This window comes from Gymnogyps californianus, chromosome 5 (genome assembly GCF_018139145.2).
Source record: "Gymnogyps californianus isolate 813 chromosome 5, ASM1813914v2, whole genome shotgun sequence".
Lineage (NCBI taxonomy): Eukaryota > Metazoa > Chordata > Aves > Accipitriformes > Cathartidae > Gymnogyps > Gymnogyps californianus.
In genome coordinates this window covers 13,928,877-13,946,069 of record NC_059475.1, presented here as the reverse complement: position 1 = coordinate 13,946,069, position 17,193 = coordinate 13,928,877, and the positions used below count along the sequence as shown (strand labels likewise).

Here is a 17,193-nt window from a genome sequence, read left to right as displayed (position 1 = left end):
GAGGCATGTTGCATAACAATGTTGAGAGTGTTACTTGATGTGACATTTCCAAGTACTTGTAAATGTAGTGAACACATTGTACTATTAAAAGGACTATTTTTTTCTCAATTTGAAACACAAAAATGCATGCCAGCATATTTGGGGTTAAACAAAGTATGGTCAGAATACAGAAATACGGGTTTAAGGGACAAGTTAGGTTTTTTCCTAAAATGTGTGAAAAAGTAGTATTTGTTCCTTTTCCATATATGTCCTATGACATGAGATTCTATATAGTAGTATTCCTTGTTATGCTTTTCCCTCCTCCTATTTATTTTCTCTCCACAATTTTTTTTTACTAGAGAAAGTTGGAAACTGACACAGCCTGAAATTTGCATGTGGTAGTTCAGCTTCCTTGGCTGGGAATTACACACAGATGTGGAGAAAATGACTTAATGTAAAAAAAAGAAAAAAAGCTAATATGCCTTATAATAATGCATACTTTTCTCCTCCACCCATACAGAACAATTTATAACGGAGATAATTTTACCGACTGTGTGCTAGAGCCATTGCGCTTTGCCTGACAGTAGTCTGACTTCTGTTGCCTTCATTGCAACGCTACCTTCTTCCAACACAGCGCCTGGACTTAATAGTATCTTTGAAAGGGATTTACTTGCCATGGAGAAAGGTGAAAGGTGTATCATAGAATGATAGAATGGTTTGGGTTGGAAGGGACCTTTAAAGGTCATCTAGTCCAACCCCCCTGCAGTGAGCAGGGACATCTTCAACTAGATCAGGTTGCTCAAAGCCCCGTCCAACCTGACCTTGACTGTTTCCAGGGGTGGGGCATCTACAGCCTCTCTGGGCAACCTGTTCCAGTGCCTCACCACCCTCATTGTAAAACATTTCCTCCTTATATCCAGTCTGAATCTACCCTCTTTCAGTTTAAAGCCATTACCCCTTGTCCTATCACTACATGCCCTTGCAGAAAGTCCCTCTCCGGCTTTCTTGTAGGCCCCCTTTAGGTACTGGAAGGCTTCAATAAGGTCTCCCTGGAGCCTTCTCTTCTCCAGGCTGAACAACCCCAACTCTCTCAGCCTGTCCTCAGAGGGGAGGTGTTCCAGCCCTCTGATCATTTTTGTGGCCCTCCTCTGGACCCGCTCCAACAGGTCCATGTCTTTCTTGTACTGAGGACTCCAGAGCTGGACATAGTACTCCAGGTGGGGTCTCACCAGAGCAGAGTAGAGGGGCAGAATCACCTCCCTCGGCCTGCTGGCCACGCTTCTTTTGATGCAGCCCAGGATACGGTTGGCTTTCTGAGCTGATGGCTAAAGTTGTGGAACGTGATTTCTTAATAATCTTAAACACCCAGAAAATCTAATGAGCGACAGAGACTTCGTTGTCTGTACTGTAGTTTCAACAGTTTTCAACAGTTTCCTATAATAATATGTAATAATATAGTATTAATATAATAATAATGTAATAGTATCAACTGGTTATTTTGCATACTAATATGTGCTGGGGAGGGAAGAGCTTTCCTCAGAATTTGCTGATTTATTGCTTTAAAATGATTCACGGAGAAAGCCTGATCCTGGAAAAGTTTTACTGGGCAAAATTCCTTTAGGAATTTCTTTGGTTGCTTGCCCGCCTACCCCCTCAGCAGCCTCCACGATACACGACCCATCTCTTGTGCTTCTCATTCAGTACTCTGTAGCTTCTGGGGCCTTCCATGTTGCTTATTTTGGCAGTCTGGCAGGTGGACAGGCATAGGATTAGAGATCCCAGGGCTGCCAGGGGCTCAATTCTGTAGGTGTTTTATCTGTTCTATAGAAAATTTGAATGCTTTTGGTTTTCTTTCTGATTTAGAGCAGATGTGAATTTCAGGATTTCAGATTTCTAAATCTGGAGGTGATAAATGTAATGGAATGATTTTTCTCTAACCAGCCCTGCCGTCAGCAGGAGCCTGTGGTGGTGGTCCGCCACAGCCTTGTGGGGTAGAGCCCCCTCCAGTTCTCCAAGGAGCAGAATTCTTGAGCGGAGGCCAAGAACATAGGGTCGGCTCACAGGTCTCATTTATGTCTGCTGCACTGGGAAGCCTTCGTGTATGAATGTCAGTCCTTAAGTGGTTTCCTACATACTGGATAATGTACCGTAAAGGAGTCATTCACTGTGCAACGCCATCCAGGTGGCCACCATGTTTACCTTTGCTGTAAACTCCCAGAAGAATGACTGACTTAGGTAATTAGAGGGACCAGCATTCACAGAACAGTCGTTAATACTGTTGTTGTGAGTAAAGCTCCCATGTTGGTTATCTGCCACTGCTTCTCAGTAGCTGTCTGCTTCACAGCTGCAGAAAACTCTCTGACCATGTTGAACAGTTTTCCTGCCGCTTCCTAAGTCTGGAGAGTGGATTCCACTTACCCACCTTTGGTTGCACACAGAAGCAAAGGAAAGAGATTGGCTTAGTTCTGAAATGGAGAATACTACTCTTCAGGTTGTTTACTCACAAGATCATCTTTTCAGAGGGAACTGATAAATTAGAAAAGATGAAATGTGTAAGTTCTTTTGAAATTGTCTTTGAATACTGTAGACATTACCATGTTTTAGAAAGGAGTGAATACCTCTGTCTCATTTAAAAAAAAAAAAAGGAAAAAAGTCACCATCCCAACCTTATTATTACTATGCTCTTCTAACATTGTATTAATACCTAGAAGACTCCATCAGAACCAGAGTCTCTTTTGTGCAGGCACTGTACATGCACATTGTGAAAACAATTCTCTGTCTCCAGGAGTTTATCATTAAAAATCCCAGCCTGAAAGGGTTTATACACATGCATCTTTTTATGCCATGTGAAATTAGTGGGAACATTTTCATGAGACTGAATTAACATTGTTTGGGATCAGGGCCCAAGTATGCGGATCAGACTGTATGGAATACCTCATCTGCATAGAGTGCTGTTAGTTAGAAATAATGACTTAATTTTCATTATTGGGTACAAAATCTAGGCCAAATGGTTTTTGTCACTTTTGCCAGCCATCAACATCTTACCAATCTTGAAATCGTATCATGTACTCAGGCACCAGGATCTGACAAACTCATTTTTCCACTGAAAATGTTGTCCAGGATTGTCAGAATTTGCTGCTTGTATAGAAGGTAGCTACAGAGAATGAGCTCAAACCAAAATGAAAAATCTGCTTTCTTCAGTTCCAGCAAAAGAGTACTAGATTGGATTATAATGATAGTATGTGTGGGGGGGGAAAGTGACAAAATATTTTGTTTCAGGGTTAGTATTTATCATGAAGTGACATGTCTTCCCTTAGAAACTGTATTCCGTAGAAACTCTAAAACCTCCTGTAAAAAGGAAAAAGGAGCTTGGCTGTTTCACTTCACTAATATCTCCTATCAGAGTTGTAATTCTTACTGTATTTTTCTTCAGTTTTGATTGTTAAAGCAGCTAAGGGAGACTAGGTAGTCTCTTTTGCCTTCACATTTTCAATAAATTGATAGCTTAATTTTACTATTCCTTTAAAAATCCAATAAATACAACTGTATCTTTTTCCTGTCCTGTCCTAAACACCTAGGTAGGCAGCGGGATTTGTTAATAAGTTGCTACAATAGTGAATTACCTCAGATATCATCTCTTTCAGCAGCAGCGTATTTGATCTACATATTTGTGCCTGTGTTTGCATGCCTACTGCAGGGGGAAGCCTCACTGAACACCTGAAGCATTGACTCTATCATTGGGGTCAGTGTTTTGTTTGTTAAACACTTCATAATTATACTATTATTTTAAAGGCCAGCATTGTTTTTAGGTTAGTTACTGTACCTGTAATGCTTCATTCTTTCATCATGAAGGTGTTTCCAAGAGGAGTTAATCTTTGTTTGTTAATCTCATTTTACAGGTGTCTTGGAAGGTTATACTGTTTGATGTAAAAGAGGTCCAGTATGCTGCCAAGTGGACAAAACCATGTTTCATAGAACAGGTATAAGAGAGGGAGGGAAAGGAGCCAGCAGTCATCTTATGCAGGTTTTCTCTTGATCACAGTGGTTCACAGTCTTTTCCCTATCAGAATTGCAGAGGTCTGTCCTAGGTGACATCTTTTACCAGTGCAGCAGTAGTGGAATGGGAGAGTTGTCGTGGTCCTCTGAGGTCCAGACAGAGAACTCTTATTCTGCAGTGTATGTGTAAGTGCAGTCTGCTTATCTAGACAATACTTTTCTCTAGTTTCTGCTCATTTAATTTACTGTTTGTTGTGGTTGGATGCTTTGTACATTAATGGGTTGGTTTCGTTTGTGCATATATTTTACTGTTTTAATGACTAAGATTGGTTGAATTTTGGTACTGAAAGAGAAATCAGACTGACTGTTAGGGCTGGATCTTTCCTGTGGCTGGCAGCGATGCGTTTTCAATAAACGCACTTCCTGAAAGTCATGTCATTTGTCGTCTGGATCCATCTGCATTGCAGGTAGAGTATCTCCAGGTCAGGTTTTTTTTTTTTTCCTTCCCAATGTGCTCCTATTCAGGCACTTCTCATCGATCTACTTTAAATACAATTTTAGTATAGCTCACATAATACCCAAAGGCTATTGTGTGTTTGTGCTCCATCATTCATGTTTATTAAATTCACCTCTCTCTTTTGGGATGTAGATTTTCTTTCTAACAACGCATTCAGAGTTTGTGTGTGTTGTGCGAGGGCAAGAAATAGCTCAGCCATCCACTCTTCCCTTAGGTGTTATTTTCATTACCTGCAATTTACTGCTGTGTGCTATCTTAGTCACCTCTGTGTAATTGCAGAGAATGAATCTGTACAAATATTAGTTCAACTGATCTTTCCAGGGCAATAGTGGGTTATTTAAAACATGCAGTGTGCTTTAGGGAATAGTTTTGCTTTTCCTCTCATTAGATCTTTTCCTGGCTTCTTACCATCCTCACTGAAGGCTGTCAGCCTAGACATTTCAGATCCTAAACTGTAGTTTCTTTTTCCCAGTGACTTCAGTTTTGTTCTTGGAAGGTGAGTAGCAGTTTTCTGATTGAACTGAAAGCTGCATCTCATTGATACAAACCATATCTACAGTATCTGTAGAGCTCCTGTTGTTCGCTTCAGCACTGAGAGTCTGTTGGGCTGTTTGCTCTTGGTCAGTGCTTGGTTGTATATATCCTGTAATACACCCATCTTCCAATAGATTTTTACCTGACTCTGATGATTTTTTTTTTTTAACTTATTCTGAGTGAAGCATTTAGAAGACTTGATTTCTACAATTTCTGTTGGTTTCATATACCCCTGAAGTCGTAACAATTGGAGATCTATTTTGATGAACTGTGCTAATTAAAACAGAGCAAAAATACAATTGTGTGGTCATGCTGAGGATTTGGCTGGAGTTTAGCTTAACAATTATCTACGTGGAATTAAGAAAAAATTATGAATGTGTGTTCCTGTTGCTACCTTTTCTTTCAGTTAATCTGCTTGTGTAATCTGCCATGTAGCTCAGATGGGACACTGATGTTTTAGTTCTGTGTCACATCCAAAATGAGGGCACTATTCACAGAATCTGGAAGGGACTTCTGGAGGCTGGAAGGGACCTCTGGAGTTCTCCAGTCCAATGTCCTGCTCACAGCACAGTCAGCTGTGAGGTCAGACCAGGTTGCTCAGGGCTTTATTCATTTAGGTCTTGGAAATGCCAAGGATGGAGACTGCACAACCTTTCCGGACTGCCTGGTATTAGACGGCTGTGATTAGGTCTCTCCAAAGCCATCCCTTTTCCAGGCTGAACAAGACCAGCTCCCTCAACCTCTCCTCATGGGACAAATGCTCCAGCCCAGCTCCCAGACCTCCTTGGTTACCCTCCTTTGGGCTTGCTCCAGTTCATCAACATCTTTCTTGTACCAGAGGGCTCAAAACTGGATGCAGTTTTCTATATGGGGTCTCACAAGTGCAGAGAAAAGGAAGGATGTTAATCAATTCCCTTGATCTAATGGCCATGCTCCTGTCGGTACAGCCCAGGGTGCTGTTGGCTGCCTTTGCTGCCAGGGCATACTGCTGGCTCATGTCCAGCTCACTGTCCACCAAGAACCCAAGTCCTATTTGGCCAGACGATCCCCAGCCTGTATTGTTGCCGGGGAGTCTTCCTTCCCAGGTGCAGGGTTCTGCATTGAGTTACTCGAAAAATATAAAGTGCTAAAAAGTTTTTTGCTGTTCTTAAATCCCCAAAACAGAACTGTTGGACAGACATAATGAGTGTTATAGATCTTAATGTACAATGGACATTTAGATAAACCTTGCTGAAGCAAATAGGACCAACAATGCAGGAAGGTCTCGTTCATTTACTGATTTTTAAGCTAGTTTGCCAGCCAGGATTTGAAAAGAAAATAAAGCATTTGGTTCTGTAATTATTTGTGCAACTACAAATTCAGTCTCTGCTTTCAGCCATCTGCCCTGCTGCAGGCATTACTTTTAGTGCCATTTGCATCATTGGCACAGTGTAAGATCTTCTGCATCTTCTTGTGTTTTGTGGCTGACTTGGTGCTGATAATTTTGATACAAATATCTGTGTTCATATTCCTGCCTTTTTTTCCCTATCCTTTTGCTTTATCTTTTTTAGTCTTTTTAAGGGTCTTCAGAACAGCTGCACGGGCAGGGGAAGCAATGCTGTATTCCTGGACAAGCACGCTTTTATTTACTCTGTGAGATTCGCAGTGAAACAACTCTATTCCTCTGAAGCTTCGCATAAAGAAATGCAATCTTCGTTCCTGTAGGAGTTCCTAGTATCTGTACTTTACTGGTCATTCAGTGGTAACTGATAGGTGTACCAGTAATGGTAGGCTGTTGCCCTCTCTGCTGTATGAATATGGCATGGGAGAAATCCAACAGCTTCTGCTGTTGCTGCTGTTGGCAGTAGTAGGGCAAACTAAGATTGAATGTCCTTGGGCTGCGCCTCAATGAAGAAGATGGCCAGACTTTTGCTTGCTTAGATGGCCCACGAAAGAAGTTACTCATTTTACCATAGAGATAGTAGCTGCAGGTTTTACTCAGATGACTGAGCAACTGCTTTGGGGTCAGAAAACCTTGATGATTCCTAGCATGAGGGGAGCCCTTGCAGTCTTTCAGAGTGATTTGTTTCATTTAAAAGTCTTTGGTTATGGTGTGTGTCTGATATAATAATGTTTTCCCAAGTGGCTTCTGGTGAACTCAGCATATGGCATACATGGGGGAGCAGACCTTATTTTATGTGGGGACTTGCAGGTGTGGGGCTTTGCAGGTGTTGGCACTTTATAGAGATTGCTGGCTTCACTGGTTAGGAATTCATTGAATTTCACTTGTTTGAAGAACCTAACTGTATGCTGTTCCCTCTGGAGCATGACTTCAGCCTGCAGGTCCCTGACCCTGTTAATGGGCTTTCACAGTAGCATTTCATCAGTGCTGCTGGAAAGCTTGTTCCTAAAGGCTTAACAGTAACATTATCCAGAGCAGTTGGGTTTTATGGAACTACAGAGACTTTATGGAAGTATAGAGATTATAGAGAAGTGTAATTGGGTGAATATGACAGATTGTATCCAATAAGCCAAGTGCTATCTCTTTGCAGGAATTTTATTTCATATGTTTTAAGAGACTTTGTAATGTTCAAATGGCACATCACACCCATTCTTGTCCTTTTGAGTCAGCCGTGCTCTAAAAGATCCCATAACCTGCTTCTCTTGACACAGCAACATACCAGCTTTCTTCACAGCAAGAGTGCATGGAAAAGATCTGAGTGATCTTGAAGATTAGTCTGGTATTGTGTATTTTTTCTTCTTTTCTTTCCATCTGGTTTGATCATCCATTGTTTTTGAATTGCAGTTGACAATATGGCAGAAGAAACTCGAGATGAAAATATCTCCTAATTTTCCATTGCTTCTGGTTTAGTGTTGTAAATGGGAGTAGTATTTTCTTATCCAATTCCTTATCTTTTTATAATGTGAACTGTTTGTTTCAGGAATTTTCCCTGACTGTATATTCATTTTTCTTGTGCAAAGGTCCCTCATTTCACATAGAGTTCTTGGATGCTGCTGTTAGTAATGTATTATCATGAAGCAGCAGAAAGAAAATGCAAGGGTGACCCTTTTAAACAGTGTATGAAAGTTTAGTGGTAGTATATGTCTTTACTTGTTTGACCACTGCAATTAGTGCTGGGCTGCAGAAGAGATGTGGTAGATATGATTTTGGACCTTTGTCCTGGTAAAAAAAGTTATTGTCATGGAAAATGTTCCTTTATGAAGCAGTGTCAGGAAGGAACAACAACATTGCCTCATTTGTCAGGCAGAAACAATAGAGCTGCTTTACTGTCAGACTTTTTCTTTTAAAAAAATAAATAAAATCAGTGACTACATGCATCTTGTACATTCTAATTGAAAACATTTCTTCTTAATTCTTTTTTCTTGCAATGGCTTACTGAAATGTGAGCAGTTTGCATGTTCAAAGAGTAAGGGTGAAGTACTTGCTGTAAAATGTAAGGCTTTTCTGATTTTACTTAAATTGAAATCAGCCCATGTGGAATTGCACTGAATCTAGCAAGATGTTGATTTACAGAATCTTCTGCCTTCATTTCAGAAGTAAATTGTGGAGCTTCATGTAATCATGAAGCTTCATCCTTAAAACCTGATTGGTCTTGGGTTTCTCTAAATGATTTTTAAGGAATACGGATTATGAAGGGCTTAGAATACTAAAATTCTTGCTTATATTGTTGTCTTCATTATGACATGCAGCAGTATAGAAAGCCTGGTTATTTTTGTGTAAATTGAATTTAGTGTTGAAACTGTCTCTGTAAAATAGATTTTCTGTCTTAAAAAGGTGGTATGACAAGTAATACTTTGACAAAAAGGTGTTTGTCATTAATGTATTTTCCTTTAGAAAATAGGAGGTGGGGATATTTGAATCAAATGCCATGTTTAAAATTTTAAAACAATGCTATCTAAATTTAATACTTAAGTCTCTGTGGACCTTGGTCCAGGCTGCTAATATGAATCTTTACAGTAATTAGCTATAGGCTTGACTTACTTAAGCCCAACAGCCAGTAAGCTCTAATGGGTGGGTTGTTCAAGTTGTGTGTAGATGGATGGGTCTTCCCTGGATAATTATCTGCAAGGAAATACATACAAGCTCTGATTTGTTAACTGAATTTGGACTAAACTATTGCTGCAGACCTGAAGTACTGTTTACAATATTACATATAGTGTAAAATTGCTTGTTGTTTTAAATGGGTCAAAGCCATAGACAAGATGCCAGTTGGATATGTCATACTAGATCAAATACTAAAAATGAACCTTAGTGGATCTTCAGGATGCTTCAGCATGCTCAGCAGATTGCTAATATGTATGCATTATCTTCCATAATTCAATTTTCATGAATTATAAAGTTATATTTCTCTGTTAAGACTGACTGAGTTTCATTCTGCTGCTGGGATTTTCTGGTATTACATCAAACATGTAGGCAGCATTGTTCTAACAGCCTCGCTCTGTATGAGATTATTTTCTGTAGTGGTCCTGCCAGGTTACAGCCATAGTTTTTCCACCGTACTGGGCTGTTAGTCTGTGACCATCCCAGTTATTTGGACCACTGAGCAACAAAATCATGGCCACTTCTGAAACTGGGCAGGACAGGTTGGGTCCTCACCATGTGCACAACTCCTCCAGAAGAAAGAACAATTAATTTCTGTTCTTTTCAAAGACCAGGAAGGACAAAGGCTGTGCTTCTGCTCCTAGACTTTTATGTTTTCCAAAGAAAGAAGAGGGTAGGTTCTCTGGATTTCAGCTCTTGGACCCTGGAGCATCTGTCAGAGCGCATGGACTGCCAGATGCTGTGGCAAGATCATCTGCTAAGTCTTTCTGCAAGGCTTCACTGACGTGTGAGAAAAAGGGTCAGTGGTGGTTACACACTTGCATCTCAGAGTCTGCTGCAGATGTTTTGCAAGGCAGCAAGAGTGAGGGCCTGATGGAATTGCTATGGAAACAGAGCTTATTTAATTTATTTATTTATGTATTTATTAAAACCCTGATGTCACTTAATGACAAATCTTGGGAGTCACCCAGTCTCAGGAGAGTTCTTCCATTGAAAATCAGGGAATGTGAAATATTGGCCGCTAATCGGCAACTCCAAGGTCCACTGGTCCTGTAGAAAATATTAACAAAGTACACAGTCTCAAACTGGAGTGCTCTGCTATTATAGCAGAAGAATATATGGGCTTTTTATTTGGACTTGCATAAGCATTATTTAGGCATCAAGAAAGGACAGAACTGCAGCTTTTCACTGATGCTGGCATTGAGTAACTGTTAAAATAGACAGAGGTGGTGGTAATGAGGCCTTTTTTACACCTCGGGGTTCAGAAGAGTGGTGCGGCTGTCTGGTGGGAGTAAGGCATTCTCGTACAAGTCCAGTAATCTGGAGGGGGAGAGAACAGTTGAAGTAACTGTGTTCTACTGAACCTTGGTATCAGTGAAGAAAGCTGGAGTTCAATTTTAGTTGTTGAATGTTATAGCTTAAATAATGCAAGGCTTGTAGTTAATGCATATTTACAAATGGATTGTGGAAAACTACCCAGAACTTTATAAAATATGAAGTGAGAGAATGAAGGACCTGGAAGTTCCAGACAAGTTTGTCAGCTGGTTTTCAAGGCATGCTGCTCTTGGTGTCAGCTTTGATTGCATATATTCAGAGGCTTTAAAAACAACATCTTGCAGTAGAAGGGCAATATGGAGAGGTGTTTTACTGTTACAGCATCCATAGTTTTTGGATGGAGTTTCATTTTTTTGGCAGTCCTCTGGTGTGTCTGATAGTTGCTTTGCATTCATGGAATGCTGAATCAATGCAAATCACACCCTTCCTCTGACTGGAGTTTGCTGTGGTGCTACTTAAACTGCTATGTTTACCGTGGTAAGGTTGGGCATAAAGAGACCTGAGGGAGCTGTGCTTGTTTACCTGAACCTGAGTTTAGCTTGTTGTGGCTTCCTAGGGATTCACAGGTAAGGTTTAGAACCTGACAGAGGACATTTCCCTGCTCCATTGTTCTTTGCAGTGTGTTATACCAGGATATGGTGTGATGGGAAAGCAGAGGAAACTAGAGTCATCCAGAGCGCTCAGACACCTTGTCTGTGACAGAGAATTTAGAATTATAGCCGATCTAGCATAATACTGGAAAACATTATATTCACATAAAGGTAATTACTGAAGTGGTGGTTTATGGGAATGTCTGATAAGTGTATGTATAGCTCATTTAACCTACGTGAGGGAGTCAGCATAGTCTGATTTATAAAGCAGAAGATGAGAGGAGAGAAGAGATCAGAGTTTTCTCCTTAGCTCTGCAAATGACTGGTGGAGTGGAGCAATATTAGCTCTTGACCTCTCTGAGTATTACAGCTGCGTATGCATTGCTGCCTCTGCAGTTCTTATGGTCTGTATTGGCATCATTACATGGTTTTGGCTTTTTTCAAGCATTGTCTTAAATGAGGAGGATTTGTTCAGGCCATTAATCCTGAAACTTTATACTTAGGCATCTTTTATTCAATTGTTTGCCCAAAGATAGCCATTAGGGTAGTTTTACTTTCCAGCAGTGCAGCTAATATGTATTGCACTAGTAGTGAAGCACTCTTGAAAAAAAACCTGATTGTACGCCATGGAGGAATGTGTGTCTTCTTTTTATAGCTTGTTTTGGTAATTTATCAAATGAAGAATGCTTGGTGTAAAGCAGAACATTTTTGTGAGTGTGAGGGGTTTCTTCTTTAATTTTTTTCTGGACTATGAGTAATGCATTACCTCTACAAGACACTCTGTAATTTCATACTGGAGGTACTTGTACAGCATAGTTTCATTCTGTGGAACATCAGCCTTTTGTAACATATAAACTGAGTATAAATTGTAAAAGGCTGATGCTACCAGTAATGCTTAATTATAGGTCTTTGATAATGCTGGCATTGGAAAGGTGGCATTCTGCATGCCTTTATTAGCTGTCCTATCTAACTCTACTATAATGTTACTGTCTCCTAAAGAGTATATATTAATACATGGGAAGTCACATTTTTTATGAAATTTCCATTGCAATAGAATTTGGTTGTATGTAGGTCAGAATCCAGGTTTGTTTGTCCTGGATTTTTTCTTTTTTTCTTTTTGATTGTTAAGAGTGATTATTAAAAAAGGGGCTAATCTATAATAAAAATGAATGCTACTTGTAAGAGGCTGTTTTTTTGGTTCTATAGCACTGTTTTCCTTGTAGATTATATATTACAGTTTAAAAGATTTAATTATCTATATTCAATGTTTAACCATAATGTTCTTACAATAGAGACTTTTATTCTCCAGAAAAATAAAGTGTAGTCAGTAGTTCGATAAAATACTTCACAAAAATAATTTTCTGATTTCAATGCCATTAGAACATCTAATTAATGAAAATGATTGAATGTGCAGGAGCTAATCTCCCAACTAGCAACAATTAGCAGAAAAAAATATGGCAATGTGCAATACTGTTTGTCTTGCCAGTCTCTAAAAGTTGAAGTGCATGGCAATAAGTGTGACTTTTCAGATATTCAGGAATAAATTCTGGCTTTCAGTGTGCGAAAGATTAGACAGTTAATTTTCCTAACATAATTTTAAAAACTGCTGAGTTGCTAAGCAGCTCGCTTACACTCCTCACTTTTTATATGCTTTATATGCAAATTTTCCATCAAACCCCGTTGCTGTATACATTGACATTTTGCATTAGAAGACAGTGGAGAAGAAAACAAGCTGTAGACTGTGGATTTTGCATTTCTTTGTGAACTGGCTGAATATATATTTTTGTTGAAGTTTATGTGAGCCAGAGTTTTTCAGGTTTTCATGGACTGCATTTAAATTCTCTTGAGCCAACTTTTGCAGTTTAGGGCAGGCCAACTTCCATGGAACATCGTGGGAGTTTTATATGGATAACTCCTGCAAGAGTTTGCTCCAGTGATTGCTGTTAGGTGTTGTTTTAGGTGATAAATTTTTTCCAATTACGTACTCTTTGTCTTTGCAGTGTTCTGGATGATGAGGGGAGCAGCCTGCGTCAGCAGAAGCTTGACAGGCAGGTAAGATTTTTGGAGGGGGACCTTCTTGCTCTCTGAAGTCTAGATCTTGGAGTAACAAAATCACTGACACGTGTATCTGGTAATTGATAGAAAATTGCATCCTCTGATTAGGGAATGCAAAAGAGAGGTTTGTGGAGGTTATAGCTTACTTAGAAGTCTAACTTCCATTAAAATTTTTCTTGTGACTGTGGTTTCAGTGATTCTCATTTCCACTGCCTTGGACTTGTTTTAAGCTGACTTACAAAGTATTTGTTACCCCTTTGATGGACCAGAAAGGACGCGAGGTTCTGGCAGACATGCCAGCCAACAGAGGTTTACCACGAAGTTTTTACAACTTTTTCTTTTCATTCCATGGATTTAGCCCTTGTGGCTGTAAACTAGTGGCACTATGTGCTATGTTGCCTATTTTGCTACTGTATTCATACATGACTTGTACAAGTGATTCAGAATCTCTCCCATGAAATCTCAGGGAATTTTGCAATCAAGTTTTAATGGGGTTTGAGGTTTCCACTTTTCCTTTGATTTTTCTGTGGTCCCCTTTTCACAAAACTTTGTCATGTTTATAGTTAAACCTTGTGAGTTTAATTTTATGTGTTTCTATACATTTCTTTCCCATTGTTTTATCAGCTTGCATGTCTACCAGCATCTCATTTTCAAATTCAAATACTTTCTATTTATGCCATAATCCTGTACTAGATTCTGATTGTTTTGAAGTCATGTTGAGATGTTCCGCACAACTTATGGAGCTGAAAGAGTCCACTCTCCATTCTTATTCTTCAGTTTTAGTGCATCTCCTTTCTAGAAGCAAAAAATCACTGTATAGGAGCAGGAAAATGGTAAGGTAATGGATAAGTAAAATTAACAGTTCAGTTCTCTGATGTTGTGGAAGAGGGCTCAAAGAAAGAGGTGCCTATGGTGCCATTGGATGCTGAAGGTTTTGGTTTTCAGCAGGTCTAGCTGAGAAATTAAAGTGTTTAATTAACATTCATCTTGTATAGTTGTTAAATTAGGCTCATGTCCAGCATTTTCACTTGATTCTAGTTTGCAGATTACCTGCTTTTAATTTACAGAAACTTAAATTGGCATCTCTGCCTCATGCCCTTGCTTACCCTCCCATTGCTTCACAGCCAGTACTCTCACACTGTTGTTTTCCCAAGGGTTATTTCCAAGCAAGCTCTGACAGCTGGTAGACTGCTCAGAAAGATCTATTTTAATTATTTGCTGTTTTCAGCAGAAGGTGTTTTAGCAGTGGGTTTGTTGTGGTTTTTTGGAAAGATTTCCTATAATCCGATATCCCAATATCCCACTTGTCAACTGCTGCCACTGGAAAACTGGAGAAGGTGTAAAGATATCCATTGTTTTTCATCATAGGTTGCTACTGTTTGGAGTCCAGTAACAGATGCTTTTCTGTGTGTTTTCCTCAGCGAGCACTGCTAGAACAGAAGCAGAAAAAAAAGCGCCAGGAGCCATTAATGGTTCAGTCCAATGTGGACAGTCGCACAAGAACACGCAGAATGAAACATTCGGAAGAACAAGCACCATTGGTTGAATCGTATCTTAACAGCAACAGCAGCACCATATATCATGGTATACAAATATGATCTATTGCATGTATATTTACTGCAAATCATAGTATGATGCTCTCCATGTTAAATTTATGCTAATGAGAACAAAGGTGGTTGTTTTGGATTTTTTAGTAAATAATTGATATCCTTCACTTGTGTTGGGGCATAAAAACTTCAGAACTTGCAATGCTAGCCTAACGGGAGGGAGCAAGGTAACTAGCTGCCATTTCAGTGCTGTGGGGAAGAGAGAGTGGCTTGTCCCTTCTGCCATGAATATTTAAGTGTCTTCAGCCTTGGTTCCTACTGACGTAAAGCTTATACTGTTCCACTCTATGTATCCCTCTGTACATAATTTTGCTTAAGCCTGACAGTGTTAATGATAAATTTGAAACCTGTTAGCTAATTTTAGCTAAGCTTGAATATAATAATTTCAAAGATACTGTGTTTCTGCCAGGTTCATTAAAATAGGTGAGTAGGTAGACAAGAACATTTCAAGCCTCTACAATGTGGTCTACACTTTCTTATTAAAGATTACAGAATCCAGAAGGGACAGAGGCACTTCAGGTATCACAGCCATAGGGAAAAAATTATAATGCCATTTCTGTATTGTTAGACTTCAGATTTATTTCTGATGATTAAATTCTTTGAAGGAAACCAGTCATTATTTAGTTCTGTGCTCATATGGCCCATGCTTGTTGGCCCCCTAATGAGAGTAGGTGCATACTTTTCCTCAGGATTTCCTAGACAGAAGCTTGGGTAACCCTTGTTCAGTATTGTGTCTCTTGTAGATCTCATTCCAGGTTGCGAACACCTCCAAGAGTTATAGAGGACAGTAATTTTCAAATTTTCTTGTTTTGCAGATCGTTAAGTTGAATTTGATTCATAAGGGATTCATAAGCCTCAATAGCAAAAGGCTTCCTTCCCTGAGTATTGACAGGTGTGTGGGACAGGAGCTGAAATCTACTGGTACTGGGAATGCAGTTGGCTGTTTTCAGGTTGGGAATGCTACTAGGTGGCAGACTACTTAAGTTTTAATGTCTGAAACCCAAAACCTAAGATGCCTTTGTGAATCTACCTCTGGAAAAAACCCCAAACCAACCAATATCCTACTCTTAAACAAACAAACAAAAACTTAATCTATCATTCAATTCAGATCTCTATCAAGTATACTGCACGTGCTGTACTTTTCATCTGCCCTGTCATTTCGTTTTCAGTTGGTGGTCACATCTTTCAACAAGGAGATGGCAGGTATTTACTGGACTAACTAATCGTGCTGTGAGAAGTGCAGGTTTCAGAGTCTCTACCCCTGGTTTGCAATTGGTGGAATTTTTTGGTGTGGTTACAGCTACAGAATTTATTGTTAGAAACTGGAAATTGCGTTGATTAAACGTTAAGGTTTCATTAATAATGGGCCTTTTTTATCTTGCTTCTGCAAGCAGATAGGCTACCATAAGTGATTTCAGATGGAGAATTATTTTTTCTTTTAGTATTATTTTAATTATGTTTTTCTAATAAATATTAAAAGCATTAGTAATATTTCTCTTTCTTTACTGTCTTTTTCTCAGGGTCTGGGAGGAAAATTTTTAAGACTAAACTAAATTTCTTTCCAGTCTGACCTAAGAATTTGATTTAGCACAGAATTTTAGTTTTTTTTCTTTATTTTTTAATTGGAGAAAACAGAAATTTTCTCTCTTTCCTCTTTTACTCAATAGCTTATCAAAGGTACAGAACTGTTCTAAGAAATAATATCTTATGGTACAGAGGTGCCATCATATACTAAATGTTCTGTATTGTCAGTTGAACAAGGTTTTAATTTTCACAGATCAGAGAAACAGACGTATCGTCCCATGAACGGTAGCAAATTTCATATCTGCACTAACTAAGCTAAATTTTGCAACAGTTTGCACCAGAGTGGACTTTCTGACTTAAGTGAGATTAACTGTGCTCTTAAGGTAAAAGTGACCCTTCCTGTAATATTATACCACACCATTTACTGGAATACTTACTAATTTATTCTCCTTAAATCAGTTTGTTCTAAATTTGTCTCTCAAACCCTTTCAATATTTCACAAGGTTTCAGAGAAGCAAAAAAATATAGTAATGTTTCTCATATTCAACGCGGAGTTTGTTAATCCCCAGGGACAGCTGTCCTTGTAATAAACTGTACAGTCAGCAAAAGCCAACTTAGGAGAATTTAATTACCTAGTAAAGTGTTTTATTGCCTTGTAAAATCCTTTGTTAGGAATGTTGCTTTTGAAAATATTGTATGAACTCCAGAAGTGTCCTTTTTTGGTGTGGTCTTCTCTGGGAATGTGCTTAGTGTCTTAGGGTACACTGTTTGCATGGTACGTAGTTAGGTTTTGATGGCCATTTTAACTATGGTATTCAGCTTCAGGGTTGGCACTTTTTCCCCCTTCAATGAAAACATTTGTATGTGGGAGTGTCGGATGCATGAGACAGCTGGGCTGTTTCTAAAGAACTATTCTGCTCTTTTCCGTTCATTTGTTTCTGTTATGGGCATGCTGATTTTAATGTAAGAATGACTCTTTGATGGGAGTTGACGGTCTACTGAATGAACTACATT

At 39.2% G+C, this 17,193-nt stretch overlaps 1 protein-coding gene across 2 annotated transcripts in view; it reads left to right on the top strand.

The window, feature by feature from the left end:
- The window catches only part of TUB (TUB bipartite transcription factor), a 73,769-nt gene that overhangs the window by 18,916 nt on the left and 37,660 nt on the right, over window positions 1–17,193 (top strand). For both annotated transcript variants that reach the window (XM_050897255.1, XM_050897254.1), the window contains exons 2-3: window positions 12,994–13,045; window positions 14,470–14,632. In XM_050897255.1, the coding sequence (XP_050753212.1) occupies window positions 12,994–13,045; window positions 14,470–14,632 (215 nt within the window). The remainder of the gene's footprint in view (window positions 1–12,993; window positions 13,046–14,469; window positions 14,633–17,193) is intronic.